The 15,561-nt window shown below is 44.2% G+C and overlaps 1 protein-coding gene across 5 annotated transcripts in view; it reads right to left on the bottom strand.

Moving 5' to 3' along the window:
* LSAMP (limbic system associated membrane protein) overlaps nucleotides 1-15,561 on the bottom strand; it is a 747,548-nt gene that overhangs the window by 51,317 nt on the left and 680,670 nt on the right. For all 5 annotated transcript variants that reach the window (XM_050960825.1, XM_050960834.1, XM_050960843.1 and 2 more), the window contains 2 exons: nucleotides 7,558-7,678; nucleotides 3,808-3,956 (listed from right to left, as the gene is read on the bottom strand). In XM_050960825.1, the coding sequence (XP_050816782.1) occupies nucleotides 3,808-3,956; nucleotides 7,558-7,678 (270 nt within the window). The remainder of the gene's footprint in view (nucleotides 1-3,807; nucleotides 3,957-7,557; nucleotides 7,679-15,561) is intronic.

The raw sequence follows: 15,561 nt of genomic DNA, 5'->3' as shown, positions 1-15,561 counted from the left end.
TGGGGCACTGATAGATAATGACATTTTGGAAACATGCTCTGATTCTTCTAAGAAATGTGCTCATAGCTGGAAATCTGCTGTGTCTGATTAACATGATAACCTATACCTGAAATTTCTTGGGGATTCTGTGGTCAGGACCTGCCTTCTGCTGTTTCTAACTGAAACATGCGTTGCCAGCTGCCTCTCCTTCTCCAGATCTACTCATTCAAGGGTGAAAACAGGAGAGGGGACAGGACCACTGTGGTGACTGTCCCACTGTAAATCAGACTATACAACCAGCAGGAGAGCAAGGTGCTGCCAGTGCCTATGGATTCCTGCTTTATCCCCATCAGTGGGCTAGACCTTAAGAAGGTGCAGATTATGATTTGCACCAGCTGAGGGTCTAGTCCAGGGTGTGAGGCGACAACTTCCATTTTGTTTCCATTATGCCTTGGAATGTCTTTGAAAGAATGATGTGCATGCATATGTATGTGTGCAAACGTGTGTGTATGCGTGTGCTTGTGTACATTGGTGGGCATACCTGTGTGTGTATGTGTGCCTACATACCTTTATGTGTGTTCAGGTGTGGATACACATCTTGTATATGTATGCCTGTGCGTGCCTGCAGAATGGACTTAGCTATAACTATGGTCTTGCTCAGACACTTTCCCAAAGCACTCTGTTAATTCAGGAGATGGAAGGAAAACAAAATCTTTCCTTCACAGTGTATACAGGAAAAATGTTCCTGACACTGATTCTCCATCACCAGATTCTGTGATGATACCACTTGTACCTCTCTGATCATTTTCACAGAAATCCTTTCTATCCCAGACACAGAGGGACAGGATGTGTTTTGTCATTCTTTGCTGTAAACTCAGTCTCCTTTTTCTCTCTCTTGGCTCTTGTTTCATTTCATGGGATAAATCCTTCTGTCTCTGAAAGACTCCAGGAGTAAGGGGCATAAATCTCTCTGTCCATAGCAGACAATGATGCTTCCAGGACCCTTGTACCAGGTCACTCTTTATCTATTCATCTCTCTTTTTTTTAATGTAGCATCTCTCATTACAGTACCTAAATCTAAGGAACTCAGCACTCTCTGACTTTATGGTACCTGGTATTTCCTGGAACATCCCCCTCTTTTCCCTCTCACTGTCAAATCATTTTGTGGGTCCCTTTTACCCCTCTGCCATAGGCAAAGTTACACATATCTTAGCACTACCCTATTGCGCTATTTCTGTCTCACCAGCTGTCTGTCATTTTTCAACCACTACAGAACCTTCAGGCACCAACACTCCATCTGCCTCTCAAAAGAGACGTTGTCCTAGAGTGAGTTTATTCTCTATTAAAAATATATAAAATCTTTCTCTGCTATTTCAATCAATCTGATTCCAGAGAAGAAAATCACTCAAAAGCTGTAGCTTGAAAACCTTACATTTTTTCACGCCTGGGCATGGGACTGAGAATGTTCAGTGGCTGCTGTTCTAGTTGCTATGTGATCTGTAAAAGATTTAAAAAAAAAGTGGGGTTGTGTTCTTTGCTTCCTTATGATGGATGCTTAATCATTTATTATTATTATTTTTTACTTCTCCAGCCCTCTTAAGAATGGCAATTCTGGTCTCCTCATGCTTTGATTCTCATCTCTCCCACCTTAACTGAAAGTTGGGGAAGGGTTTGTAGAAGTGTTAACAAATAATTTTCACCAAGACTCCTTCTCCTAAATTAGTCACTGAAGTTATTATATAGGTGTTTAGTAAACAAACAGTTACAAGGAGTCTAACAAAAAAATCTCTTCCCCTCTCAGCTGCTTTCTTGGCTCTCGTATTGTCTTTGTGTCACAATTTCTCCAGTCCTCAGAGAGTTTTCTAGCCTAGACAGGACCTGAATTTCTAACGTAAAAAAACCCCACCAAAACAAACCAATAAACAACCCCCAAGAATGCAGGCCCTCTTTATAAATCATGAAAAAACCAAAAGATGGCACAAACTCAATTTATGTCCTCTCTGCAGGTTATCTTTAATGGTTTCCATGTTTTCCCTGATATGGTAGATGACATCACTAACAAGCTTATTCAGGGAATGCAGCTATCTGATTGGGCTCTGAGAACTGGGACTCCTGGGATCTATTCCCAGCTATGCCTGTGACTATGTGACCTTTGGTAAGCCCCTTCCCCAATTTGTCCCTCAGTTTTCCCTCAGCTGCTAATATGGCTCATCTATCTCCCAGCAGCTTGTGAGGTTAAAATATTCACTGTCTGTAAATGCTTCGAGATCCTCAGAAGCAAGATGTGATAGGCATGCAAAGTGCTTCTATTTTTCTGTATGAGTTCTGATCTTAGATTTTGTTTCAATTAAGCATTACAGTTCATCTGCAGAAGGGCAGCCATGAGTGAGGGGAAAACTTATTTTGTCACATTTAGAATTTAGCCCCAAATCATGGGTTCTACTTTTAGCATTGTCAGTAGTAAAAGTACTGAGAACAAAACTTGTAGCATTTGAGGTTCATGTTCCAGGCTACAGCCCTGAGATTTTTATTTGAAACCCCTGGCAGTCCCCCAAGAGTAGGGCAAAAAAGACTTTCAGAGTAGAAACTTACCTTGTTTGTGTACCACAAGTTTCCATTTAGTCAAAGATATGCTAATCTCTTATTACCGTTGGAACCAGTGGTTTACATGAAGTGTTCCATGGAATGCACTTTAATTTTGCAAAACTTCAAATTAAAATATAAGAAATCCAGTTGTCTTGTGAATGCAAAAATGCCAGCGGGTTCTCCCATCCCTGCTACATCAATTTTTTTTTCATTTAAAAACTATTTTCCTTATCTTTTGATCAGGCTGGCTCCAGAAAGCATAAACAAACCTATCACTCAAAGTGAGACTCCCTTATAGACCTTATCTCCCACCCTGCCTAGAGAGATCACAACTCTATATACCCTAATACAAACCTGTATTTCCAGAGGAAGGAAGGGCTCATTTATTTATTACCTGAGGTGCAGTATTCATATCAAGAACTAGATTTCAAATACTCCAAAGTTTGGATGGGGTGAGGTGTTGAATTCAGATCCAGGCTTGATCTATTATAGACCAGGTGGGGACCAGCTGTAAAGTTTGGATTCTGTAAGCCCTCAAGGGCTTGTGGGGTTTGGGTCTGAACCCCTCTAGTTTTGGGACCCAAGCTTGTGGCTGTTGAGATCTATGGCAATACCTTCATCGACTTCAAAGACAACAGGATCAAAATCTGGGAGTTTGATTTCATATTTCCTTTAACCTGCTCTATATTTCCCTACATTCTAATCATCCCACTATCAGTGTAAGACCTTCATTTTCCCACACGTGGTTCTTGCAAAATGTAGCATGTCTCTTCAAATAATTCTGGTCTCTGTTTCTCATATAATCACTCTTGGCTATCTTGCATCACTTCCTTCTATTTTCAGATCCATTTCTTCTCTTTTCTCTGGCTCTCCCCTCCCCAGGCTCACTGGCTACTTCTCTCCATCTCTTTCAATGTTTGACATTTTTCAGCCTCCATGGAACTTTCAGGCCCCAATATTCCATCTCTCTCTTAAAGGGGCTGTCACTCTGCTCCCTGCTTAACAATATATATTTTTGTTTTACCAGATTGCAGCAAAGACATTACTCAAAGGATCAAGGGGGGCTTGAACATAACCTTTTACTCACGGTGTTTGTGTTTGCTGTTGGAGTTTGGCAGGCTAATGTCTTCCAAGTACCTGAATTCAGGGCCCCTCTTCTAAAGCACACTTACTGTAGTGTAAAGGTACAGGCTGACCTTTGTGAAAGCCGCCTCGAATCCCCCTCCCCTCTTCAATACTTACTGTAAAGGTATAGGCTGGCATTTGTGACTCCCAGCTTGTTGGCAGCCACACAGGTGTAGTTGCCATAATGTTCTTCAGTGACATTGGCCACCATCAGAAGGGACTGGCTCCCCATGCTCTTGATCTCCAGGCCATTGGCACTGTTTATCCTGAGAAGCAAAGAAAAGAGATGTACAGTGCACTAACAAGTAGTCCCCATCAGACAGGGCCGCCCAGAGGATTCAGGGGGCCTGGGGCAAAGCAATTTTGGGGGCCCCTTCCATAAAAAAAATTTGCAATACTATAGAATACAGGATTCTCATGGGGGCCCCTGTGGGGCCCTGGGAAAAATAAACATTTAAAAACCTTCCGTATCTCAGCACAAACACAGTTTTGAGAAAACTTCTTTTCAAATCACCTTTACAAGGTATCACTGGTTCTCAGCATCAGCTAGTGCTAAAAGGCACTAAAGCTCATTAAAAGGGTTGGATAAATATTTTCCGTCAAAACTTTTTCTGGATCAAAAACTAGGGGTTTTTAAAAAGCAGAAAAAAATCACAGACAATGTCTGCTTTCCTTCAAAATTTGTTGCACTTTTTTTAGTTGAAAAGCTGAAATTTGTCTGCCAAAATCTGAACATGATTTGGGGTTTCAGAAGCGTGTGGCCAAATATTTGCTGCTTGCTGTGTTTGATTTGTTTAAAGAAACAATACAAAAATTCTGCTTACAAAAAATCTAAAACTTTTGAACCACCTCAGCTTGTGACCAAATGCCTGAGCCCATCCAGTCAGAGATTTTTCCAGGTTTCTGATACTCTTCTGGCTTCCTTGACTCATATCTGTCTCCATAACTTTGGGTTCATTTAGGTTAGAACATAAGAACATACCGACAGTGGCCAATGCCAAGTACCCCAGAGGGCGTGAACCTAACAGGTAATGATCAAGTGATCTCTCTCCTGCCATCCATCTCCACCCTCTGACAAACAGAGACTAGGGACACCATTCCTTACCCATCCAAGCTAATAGCCATTAATGGACTTAACCAGCATGCATTTATCTGTTTCCTAGAGACTGGCTCCATGGGGTCCCTCACAAACAGACAGACCCCCAAATGCCCACGATCCAACCCCCCATTCTCCATCCCCTGACCACCACCCCAGAACCTCTGCCCCCTCCCTGTCCCCTGACTGTCCCCAGGACTCCCTGCCGATTATCCAACCACCCCGGTCCCTTGTTGAGCTGTGTGGAGAAGGAAATTCTATTTTGCAGAGGATTTCAATAGAGAGGATGGAGCCCTAGATTCTTAGCCAGTCTGGCAGGTGGGTTGTTAGGAAAGCAGGTGACCTGATAGAAAACCAGTCAGGTTTAACTGAAACCAAACCAACTCCACAAAATACTTGTATTTCAACAAATGCTAAACTTCAAAGAAACACTTCACCGAAATATTTCTGACCAGCTCTAGGTCCTACGAATGGGTGGGTTGCTGTGTTTAAACTCCAAATGCTTAGTCCAATCTGCTTCATTCCACAAGCAAAGTATTTGATCTTGAGAAGTATTTTATGAGCCCCAGGGCTGAGTCATCTCTGGCAGTGATGCTTTATCACATGCAGAAAGAGAATAAATGTCTGCAGTGGCAGGGAAAAGCACCTCAGCTTTGTTTCGGATTTGGAATATTAACAGAGAGCCCCCAGAAAGAAAGCATGATTTTGTGGTTAAGGAGCTGGTTTGGAGTTTGCGCAATGTGTGCTCAATACTGGCTGTCACAGACTTTCTGTCTCACCTGAGGCAAGTCATTTTATAGCCCAGGCCTCAGTTCCCCATCTCTAAAATAGAAATAAATCTTTCTCTGTTGGTCTTGTCCATTCAGATAAGAAGTGCTGTGGGGCAGGGTGTCTGTACAGTGCCTAGCATCATGGGGCTGTGATTTTACCTGAGCTCTCTAGGTTTTGTTGCAGCATTAATAATCCTCCAAGAATGCACTCCTGCACACCAGCTGGCCCTGGATCTCAAGAGATGAAAAGGCAAGTCCAGAAACCTCCATGGCTATCTAGTCCCTATATCTTTTCATACCAAATTTCAAGGCAGAGAAATTCTATTAACACCCTCCTTAAAACCTTGATTGTGATGGAAACACTGACTGGGCATTAGCTACATTGGTGCAAACCTCAACAGCGTAACTATAGTACAGAGGTAAAAGGACTCTTCAGTCCCCGGGACTCCCTGCCCATTATCAAACTCCCCCAGGTCCCGGCCGCTTACCCCCTCTCTCAGAGCCTCAGCACGCGCGTCCAGGCCGAGCGGCGGGAGCTCTGGTCCTGCTGGAGCTCACAGCCCCACCCCCCTACCACGCAGCTCTGAGTGGGGAGGAGCTCAGGCCCTGCCTGAGGCACGTGGCTGCAGCGCTGTCAAGGATGCTCCTGGATGCGCGCTGAGGTGCCGGGGGGATGGCAGGGGCGGGGGGTAGCCTCTGCCCTTCTCGTGGGGGCCCCTGTGGGGCCCGGGACAAATTGCCCCACTTGCCCCCCCCCGGGAGGCCCTGCCATCAGAAGGAAGGAGGGATGGCAAGAGCAGGGGAGAAAGACACATTGAAGATAGGTAGGCAGAAGCAGGTGGTGAAAGGCAGGAAGATAAGAGAGAAGGGAAAGAAGAAATGGGTTGGAGAAGTGGGCAGTCAGAGCATGAAAGAAAGAATGAAAGTAGTGGAGAAAGGGAGGGGGGAAATTGACAGAAAGAAAAGAGAGGATGATTAAAATGATGGTGAAGGTAGAATGACAGCAGTGGGGAAGGAAAGGAAGGGGAAAGAATGAGTCAAAAGAAGAGATGCTACACCCAGCTGACATCCTTGGGTGCAAACACCGCATTTATTATGTGCTTCCCTGGAATAAAGGGGAGGGGCTCTGCCAACGATCAAAGCCAATTTCAAGCAGGAGTTTATTGGACTGAGATAAAAGGTTTTTTAGAATGTTAGCTGGCATGTTGTAATGAACATGTTTTAAAATGCCAGTGTAGACAAGGCAAGCTGAACTTTAGCATGTGCTAAGTGGTTGAGTTGAAACCCAGTATAGTAAAACTCCTCTTTTAACAAATGCTCAGGTGTAAAGGGTGACCCAAGGCAGAGGGAATATTGGGTGTCGTTCCTCTGGCTGTTATTTATTTTCTCTTTCCCATGCTGACAGAGAGCTGCAGTGGCTCAGGGCCGGGAAAGCTAGATCCCACCAATGGACCAAATTTGGTGATGAATCCTGGTCATATGCCACCAGAGGCACATTGCACATGCGCTAAGAAGGAGGTCATACTGGTGCAGAGAATGTTACATATAAACAACCTCTTCCCTCAGAGTTCAGGGAGCCAAGTCCTAATGACCTTGGTTGGAATTTGGCCACAGCACCAGAACTAATACACTCTACTCTTGTGAAAAGGTCATGAGATCTTTAATGAACATAGATGGTCAGTAGATTATCAGAAAGATGGCACCTGTGGTGCCTTAATCCCACACCAGCATGCTGGTGCAGTGTTGAGGCAAAGGCAAGAGCACCATCTACTGAATCACCCACAGCACTTCTTTCAGCACACACAGTTTACAAGCAGGGTTTTTACTCAAGTCCTGACCAGGCCTGCCCTGCTTAGCTTGTATGAAGGAATGAGATAAGAGAGGATCTTGAGCTTATATAGCTTGTGGAGGATTTTTTGTATGGCATTAGGGGGCTTAGTGGGGAATCTACTAAACATTTGAAGGAGGTAGAATAAGGAAGAAGATAGACAATATATTTACCTGGTGTCATCTCTGTACCACTCAAAATCAGGCGTGGGCACTGCCGATGCCTCACACTTGAGTAAGGCTTGCCGTCCCGTGGCAGCTTCATTGCTCTTCGATTCAGTGATAGTGGGAGGGTCTGCAGAAAAGAAGCACATGCTCATTTCCCAATCTTTCGGGTGCAGAGAAGGAATGAATTTATTTTGGGGTTGGCTGGCAAACAGAGGCCTTTTGGTGGGTGGAGACCCACAGATACCAGTTATGTCAAAACAGATGCACAATCTCTTTCCTGACATGTTCATGCAGGGATTTAAGGATATTATATGATGTCTGATAATGCGACACATATTGATAAGTATTTGTAAATTGGAACTTGCTATGAAGGGCTGTGGGGTTCACTTAAGTAATTTAACTGGTGGGAAAAAGGACCCCACAAGGGAGATTTTTAAAAAAATATCCTGCTTGTATTTTTCTGCTCCAGCAGTATATCTCTCTGCCATGTGCATTGAGACAAACCATTTCCAGTCCATTGGACCCAGTGCATGAGATGAGTCATGAAATTAACAAATATCTTTCTATGGCCCTGAAAGCTATACTGCTAGGCTAGCTGCGGCTCTAAATGTTCCGTACTCCTGTTCTCTGCCAAAGAGCCGAATCCCTCACTTTCAGCATTCTTCATATTAGCCACGCTCTGCGGCTCTTTAAGAAAAACATTCCAGGCAGGTTGACAGCCCATTCTTTTGGCTCTAATCCTGATTTGCCATGTTTCCAACTGAGGCGTAACTAGCCAACCAATCCTGATCACTGAACAAAGAGCAGGCCCCTCACTAAGACGTAATCATGAGAAAAGATGCGGAGACCTAAGTATGTCCTGAATAGGTCCCTATATTATTCTTATATTATACTTCACAAACAATTGCCCTGTATTTGTTAAATGCATTGGGAGTGGAATCATGAGAGTGGGTTCTGTTCTGGGTTCTGCTCCCAGCTAGTTCCTTCCCTGTGATGCAGTTTTCATATCTGTAAAATGGAGATAATTATAATGACCCACCTCAGAGGGGGCATCATTACGTGAGGCATAATTCATTAATATTTGTAAAGTGCTTTGAGATCTGCAGATGGAAGGGGTTAGTGAAGAGGAACCTAAAGGATTACTGTACTTCACTGAATATGTGTCCACCTTTCAAAGCACTAAGGTGTTGCACAAAAACTAATGTAATGGCTCAGGTGCTAAAAGCCAGCTCCAGAACTCTCCTACCATCACTGTTGGCATATCCTGGGGTCAATGGGCAAAGAGAAAAGATAAGAAGTAAATTTAGAAAACAGCCACAAGAGAGGGATAATAGGGCACCATTATAGCGAGTTCTGTAATGTACTGCCTTCCTGGGTACCCAGGAGTGAGCAATGCCATCCTCTGGTGGCTGGGTCCACAGAGAGGCTATAGTATCTACTGCTAGTACCAGCCCTCTGTTAGCTTACATGAAAGAGGGAAGTGCTTTTGGAGTTGCAGGACAAGGATTCTAAGCCCAGCTCCCCAAGTGAGCGTGTAATTTATAGACTAAATTATGGCTATCTGCTCCATAGCACATGGATTTGTCACAGCTCCCCAGCCAGTCCTATCGCTAAGAAAGCCTTGCTTCCGCCAGCATGATGCAGATTGAACTCTGGGACAGAAATACAGACAACTCAGCAGATCTCAGTTGCTCTCCTGAAACCCAGGACAGAAGGTCATCCTACCAGTACTTCAGACTTGGATTATTAGGTATTATTACTGCAAATAGCACTTGCCTAAAAATAGCAACTTTCCAAGAAATATAACCCCCAAGAAGAAAGTTCTCATCAGCCTGCACGGCAGCTCTCCCCCCAGGATTGGGGGCAGATGCTAAACATTGCACCAATCCCATGCAACTCCCAATAATATCAATAGCAAGTCTTACTGTCTTTGAAGGAGTTCAGCACTGTTGTGTTTGAGCATGGTATTGTGTGCGCAGTGGATCCATAGCGTGGATTGGGGAAGAGAATTTTGTCCTGAATCATATTGACTAGGAATTGCCAGCTGGTTCAGGTAAATTCATGATGGGCCTGAGTGGCAAAAGTAGGATCCATATCTAACCTTCCCATAAGTTTGAGGTGTTTGCACCCTGGGTTTTGGTTTGGCCCCTTTATACAGCCAGATCCAGATTCAAAGTTTGGAGGCAGTTAGATCCAGGGATTTTGATTCAGGCCCATCCCTAAATAAAATAAGAACTGACCTGAAACATCAACCAAAATGGGAGATAAACAAGAGCATTTTTTGAGGTTCAAAGATTGTTTTTTTCCTTTTGGTTATGGTTTGAATTGCCCTTGCTCCCTGCACTTTCAGGTTCTGTAGGGGTATAGAAGAGTCAGCATCCTGTGAGGAGGATTCTTCCCATGGCATTTCCAACCTCAAATGAAATGGAAATCTCTACAAGAAAAGTCTATTCTTGGGACATTTCTGGCCTGACCTGAAGACTCAAGACCTGTGGATAAGAATCCATGCTTTTGGATAATTATCCAAATAACTCCTGGAGGCTTTTGGAGGTTTGGCCATCACTTAAGAGCAGGTTCTCATAAGAGTCCTCTTTGTAAAACTGACAGCCCTCTTGATGTTGTTGGGGCTGCTTGTGCTTATGATAATGTTATGAAGCCCCGAAGCTTTGATCTGGGGAACAAACTATAACCCCTGCTGCTTTGCTCTCTCACACAATAGAAGGTAAACGTTTTCTGCACACATGAAGAGTGAGTCTTTAGGTGGTAATCTCATTATGATTGATGCTATTTAATAGAAAAGGGCACTTCATTTTAGAAACCAGAGGTGGGGATGGCAAGCCAGGACAATAAGAGAAGATAAGACCCATAATGTCACATGCATTTGCATGCAGATATGGGCACTCAGAGAAAATGATTATAAAATATCACATATACTTATGGTGATGCCTTTCCAATACTTTGTCCCCGACACTCTCCCTTCCTGCCTCCCCCGCCCCATCCTGTTCAGGCCACACATTTAGTCCGGTCCTACTACTCTGTGTTTATGAATACTGTGGTGAATCAGAAAAGGTGCTTCCTGGATATAAATTCAGGCTGGCTTGAGAAAGTTCATTTTGCAGATAATTAAGGAATTCTAGCCTGTATAGGAAGGGATTCTATTCTTGCCACTTAGCAGGGATGTCAATATTATTTTTGCATCAGCTGGGATACTTAGGGACCCTTGGCTGGCCTGGCTGAGGAAGCCATACTCTGATTACGAGGTTGACACATGGTGATTTAACTATTTGGCCCAGTCATGCCAGAACCGTAAGCTCCTAGGGGGAGGGGCTGTCATTTTGTTCTGTTTATACAATGCTAATCAAAAAGGGCCCTTGGTTCGTGACTGCAGCTCCAAGGTACCACTATAACAACAACAACAACAGAATGATTTGTGGGTATGCTTTGTTTGGCCTGGTCTCAGTTAGGCTGAGGTAAACTGCCTTGCATCGACCTAGCTGTGCATGTTTCTACATTCAAATTTGTCTCCAGCCAAGGTAGGCGCCTCGTTACAGTGATGCAGTGACCCTACCTTCCCATAAGGTGCAGAGCCATTGTTGACCTACTGTGGTCAACACAATGCTAGTGTAGACACTGCATGACCTATGTGGACTGTACCAGTCCTCCAGGAACTGTCCCACAATGCCTGACACTGACTGCTCTGGTCTCAGTTGTGAACTCCATGGGTCACAGAGCCTGGGAGCCACCCCTCCTCTAAAAACCCTGTGTATTTTTGAAATGCCCTTTCCTGACTGCCCAGCTTAGTGAGCACACCTAACAGCTCTCCCTTGTTGTGTGCAACCACCCAACGACCACCTTGATTTTCAACACGTCTTGGAGCACTGGAGAAGTTCCAGAAGACTGTATGAAAGCTAATATTATGCAGTTTTTAAAAAGGTAAACTGGATGACCTGAATAATTATAGGCTTGTCATCCTCACATTGATTCCAGGCAAGATAATGGAATGATTGATATGGGACTTGATTAATAAAGAACTTAAAGGAGGGTAATATAATTAATGCAAATCAACATGGATTTATGTAAAATTAATCCTGTCAAACTAACTTGAAATTTTTGTAGTTGAGATTACAAATTTAGTTGATAAAGGTGACAGTGTTGACATAATATACATAGACTTCAGTAACACATTTCACTTTCTATCACACATTCTGATTACATAATTAGAATATAGCATTAACATGGCACACATTAAATAGACTAAAACCTGGCTAACTGATAGGTCTCTAAATGTAACAGTAAATAAGGAATGGGTCTGTTTTGAGTGGGGTCCTGCAGGGATCAATTCTTGGCCCTACACTATTTCACATTTTTATCAAAGACCTGGAAAGAAACAAAATCATCACCAATAAAGTTAGCAGCTGACACAAAAATTCGAGGAATGCTAAATAACAAAGAGAACAGGTTACTGATTCAGAGTGATCTGGATTGCTTGGTAAAATGTATGCATGCAAATATATGCATGTAATATGTGATTTAATATGGCTAAATGTAAATGTATATATCTAGGAACAAAGAATGTAGGTCATACTTATAGGATGAGGGACTCCATCTTGGGCAGCCATAAGTCCGAAAAAGATTTAGGGGTAGTGGTCGATAATCAGCTGAATATGATGCTGTGACCAAAAGAGCTTATGCAATCCTTGGATGCATAAACAGGGGAGTCTTGATTAGGAATAGAGGTTACTTTACCTCTGCATTTGGCAGTGGTGTGACTGCTGCTGGAATACCATGTCCAGTTCTGCTGACCACAGTTCAAGAAGGATGTTGATAAATTGGAGAGGGTTCAGCGAAGAGGCATGAGCATGAGTAAGGATTAGAAAACATCCCATATAGTGATAGATGCAAGGAGTTCAACCTATTTAGCTTAACAAAGAGATTGTTAAGATGTGTCTTGGTTACAGTACCTACATGGAGAACAAATATTTAATAATGGGGCCTTCAGTCTAGCAGAGATGGGTATAATATGATCCAATGGCTGAAAGTAGAAGCTAGACAGGACTGAATTCAGACCGGAAATAAGGTGTACATTTTTAATGGTGAGAGTAATTAGCCATTGGAACAATTTACCAAGGGTTGTGGTGGATTCGCCAATTTTTAAATCAAGGCTTTGTGAATTATTCTGGAGAAGTTCTGTGGTCTGTATTATGCAGGAAGTCAGACTAGATGATCATAATGATCCCTTCTGGCCTTAGAATCTATGCCAGCTATATGCTCCAAATGCACTCCTACCTAAGGTAGACACAAGGTATTGGATTCTTGGGGCTGTGGGGAGAAAAGGCTGTCCAAGCATGGCTACAGAACAGTTGTAGAAACATGGACATCTATGAGCTAAGTGCACATGGGATGCAGGAGAAGGGGATACAACAGGGACCAGCAGTGCCACGTAAAAGCAAAGGACCAGCAGCAGTGCCACGTAAAAGCAAAGGAACTGCACCAGGCATACCAGAAGGCTAGAGAGGCCAACAGATTATCTGTTGCTGAGCCATAGACTTCCTGCTTTACAATGAGCTGAATGTCATAGTTGGCAGACACCCCACCAGCACTCCGCAGAGCACTCTGTATAACTTGGTAGAATCTGAGAGACAGACCTCTGCTGTGAACAGGAAGAGAACGGGGCATGTGTGATGGGGGAGAGGCCAGCCATGCTGTGAGTTGGGATCTGTTTGAGACTATGCCGCAGTCTACTCTGTCCTGGCAGCTGAGCAGAGGTGAGCATGATGCAAGGGAAGGAACTCTGGGTAAGTGTGTGAATCCGTTTTCCATTACAATGTTTAAACGTACAGATGGTGTCTGATCCCAACATAGCAGGACACAGGTACTGACTCTTCTTTAATTTACTTATACTAGAAGAGGTAGTGGTACAACTAAGATAGATAGCACCATAATCTGCTTTTCATTCCCCTATAGGCTTAGGCAGAGGGGTTTATGCATAGGGATGTCCCTTGAATCCTCCTGAGAGGTCTTAATGAAACTTCCATGGAGGTACTCCACCATTCTCTCCTGAAGGTTTCTGGGGATTGCATATTTCTTCCTCCATGGTAGGATACTTTCCCATGCCTGGCCACGATGACTTTGGCAGGCAGCATTACAGTAAACAGGCTAGTGGTATATAGGCTCAGGTGGCATCAGGATGCCAGCAGCAGCCCTGTGTGCTCTCTGTGCTTTTGTTACCCACAAGAATGAGATACCAGCTAAAATCACCACTGCCTGTGGAAAATAGGGTGAGTGCTCCGTGGCACTGCCCTGCACTCAGACTCATGGAAATAGGTCAAAATTGTATTGTTTCATGCAACTGAACCATTCTCTCCTCATTCCACCCTGCCATGGGCCATACTCACCATGACTGGGGCTGCAGAGTACTGCTGTGCACAGGTGCTTCAAGACTGAAGTGACAATAAACATTTCTTGTTTAAAACTTTAGGGGAGCAAGGGAAGGGAGTTCTGAAACTTAACTTTCATTTTCCGTTGTGACTACACTGACAATGGCACCTCTGTGTATTTCCTGTGAAGCTGTTGCCAATGCAGCCTTGAGCAGTTCCCCCTCCATGCCCACGGAATGTTGGACCAAGATAAGGAGGAGAAAAAAGAGGACTTGGGATGACAACTTCAGGGAGATCCTTCAAGCCAGTGCTGCATCAGACAGAGGTCCTGGAGGATGAATATTGCAGACAGTATGGAGAGGGAAAGAGTGGACAGGAGAAAGACCCAGGAATTGGAGAGGGAGATGCACCAGGACATAATGGGGCTTCTCCAGCAGCAAACACAGATGCTGCACTCTCCTTTTGACCTAGAGGTTCAACAATCATGGGCTTGTCTCCCTTTGCAGTCAATAAAGAACTCCATTTTAGCACCTCATTGTACCCCCTCCACCCCAACATTCCAAGTGGCATCAGGAGCCACATCCCTACCCCTAACACTTCACACTGGGGGACAGTTAGCACAGCCACAGCTTCATATAGATTGATCTGAGAGAGCCATGGCTGGTGTATGTTTGGCAGAATTGGACTGAAATGGATGTGAATGTTCTTTCCCCTTGTTACTTTCTGTTAATTTATTTCAGAAGTTTTTACTGAATGTCTTTTTAACCGCACATTGCTTTTTTGCACTGGTTCTGTTATGTGAAGGGCCATAATGCATTTAATGTGGATGTAAAATATTAACTGCAGTTTCTGTTAAGAAGTTTCCATATAGGCCCAGAGTCCACAGATTGGCCTGGAGCATGAGGGCTAGCTAACAAACAACAATACATGGCTACTTTCCGTTCCTTCAGATGGGGGCTCATCCAGAATGCAAGTTTGAGAACTGACTAGGAGCTGAGACTGACATCCAAAGAGAGGTGAGTATGTTTAATTTACCACCTCATTAGGCTAGGGATAGAAGTCTCTCATCCCCTACAAACACATCTTGTTCCCACTTTTTAAAATTTAAGTGAGAAGGAACCTAGACACATGTAGTCCAAGCATAGGGTTGAATAAGGGTACCAACTGAGAGGAGAGGCAAGTACAAGAGGGTTATGTACTGTTTAAACTAAGGGATGTGTTATGGAGGACTTGGACAAAGAGGGCCGGCTCCTGGCACCAGCGCAGCAAGCAGGTGGTTGGGGTGGCCAACAGAAAGGGGCGGCACTTCCAGCTCTTCGGTGGCAATTTGGCAGCGGGTCCCTCAGTCTCTCAGGACCTGCCGCCCAATTGTTGGTGAATGAAGCAGCGTCGGTAGAGCTGCCGCCGGCTTTTTTTTCCTTTTTTTCGTCGCTTGGGGTGGCAAAAATGCTGGAGCCGGCCCTGTGGACTAACCACTAGCAAGGGATTGGCCTTGAGTTAAGCCCAGAACTGGCTGGGTATGCGAGCGGTAGGCAGTCCGAACCGGTGGTCCCACTTCCTCATTGCATGTAACATTGCAAGTCCTGATGCAGTCCCCGCATCAGGCATGTGACGTATATGCCCTCAGATGGTA

The sequence above is a fragment of the Gopherus flavomarginatus genome, chromosome 1 (genome assembly GCF_025201925.1).
Source record: "Gopherus flavomarginatus isolate rGopFla2 chromosome 1, rGopFla2.mat.asm, whole genome shotgun sequence".
Classification (NCBI taxonomy): domain Eukaryota; kingdom Metazoa; phylum Chordata; order Testudines; family Testudinidae; genus Gopherus; species Gopherus flavomarginatus.
Note: the sequence above shows the minus strand (reverse complement) of the source record. Positions and strands in the feature narration are given on the sequence as shown.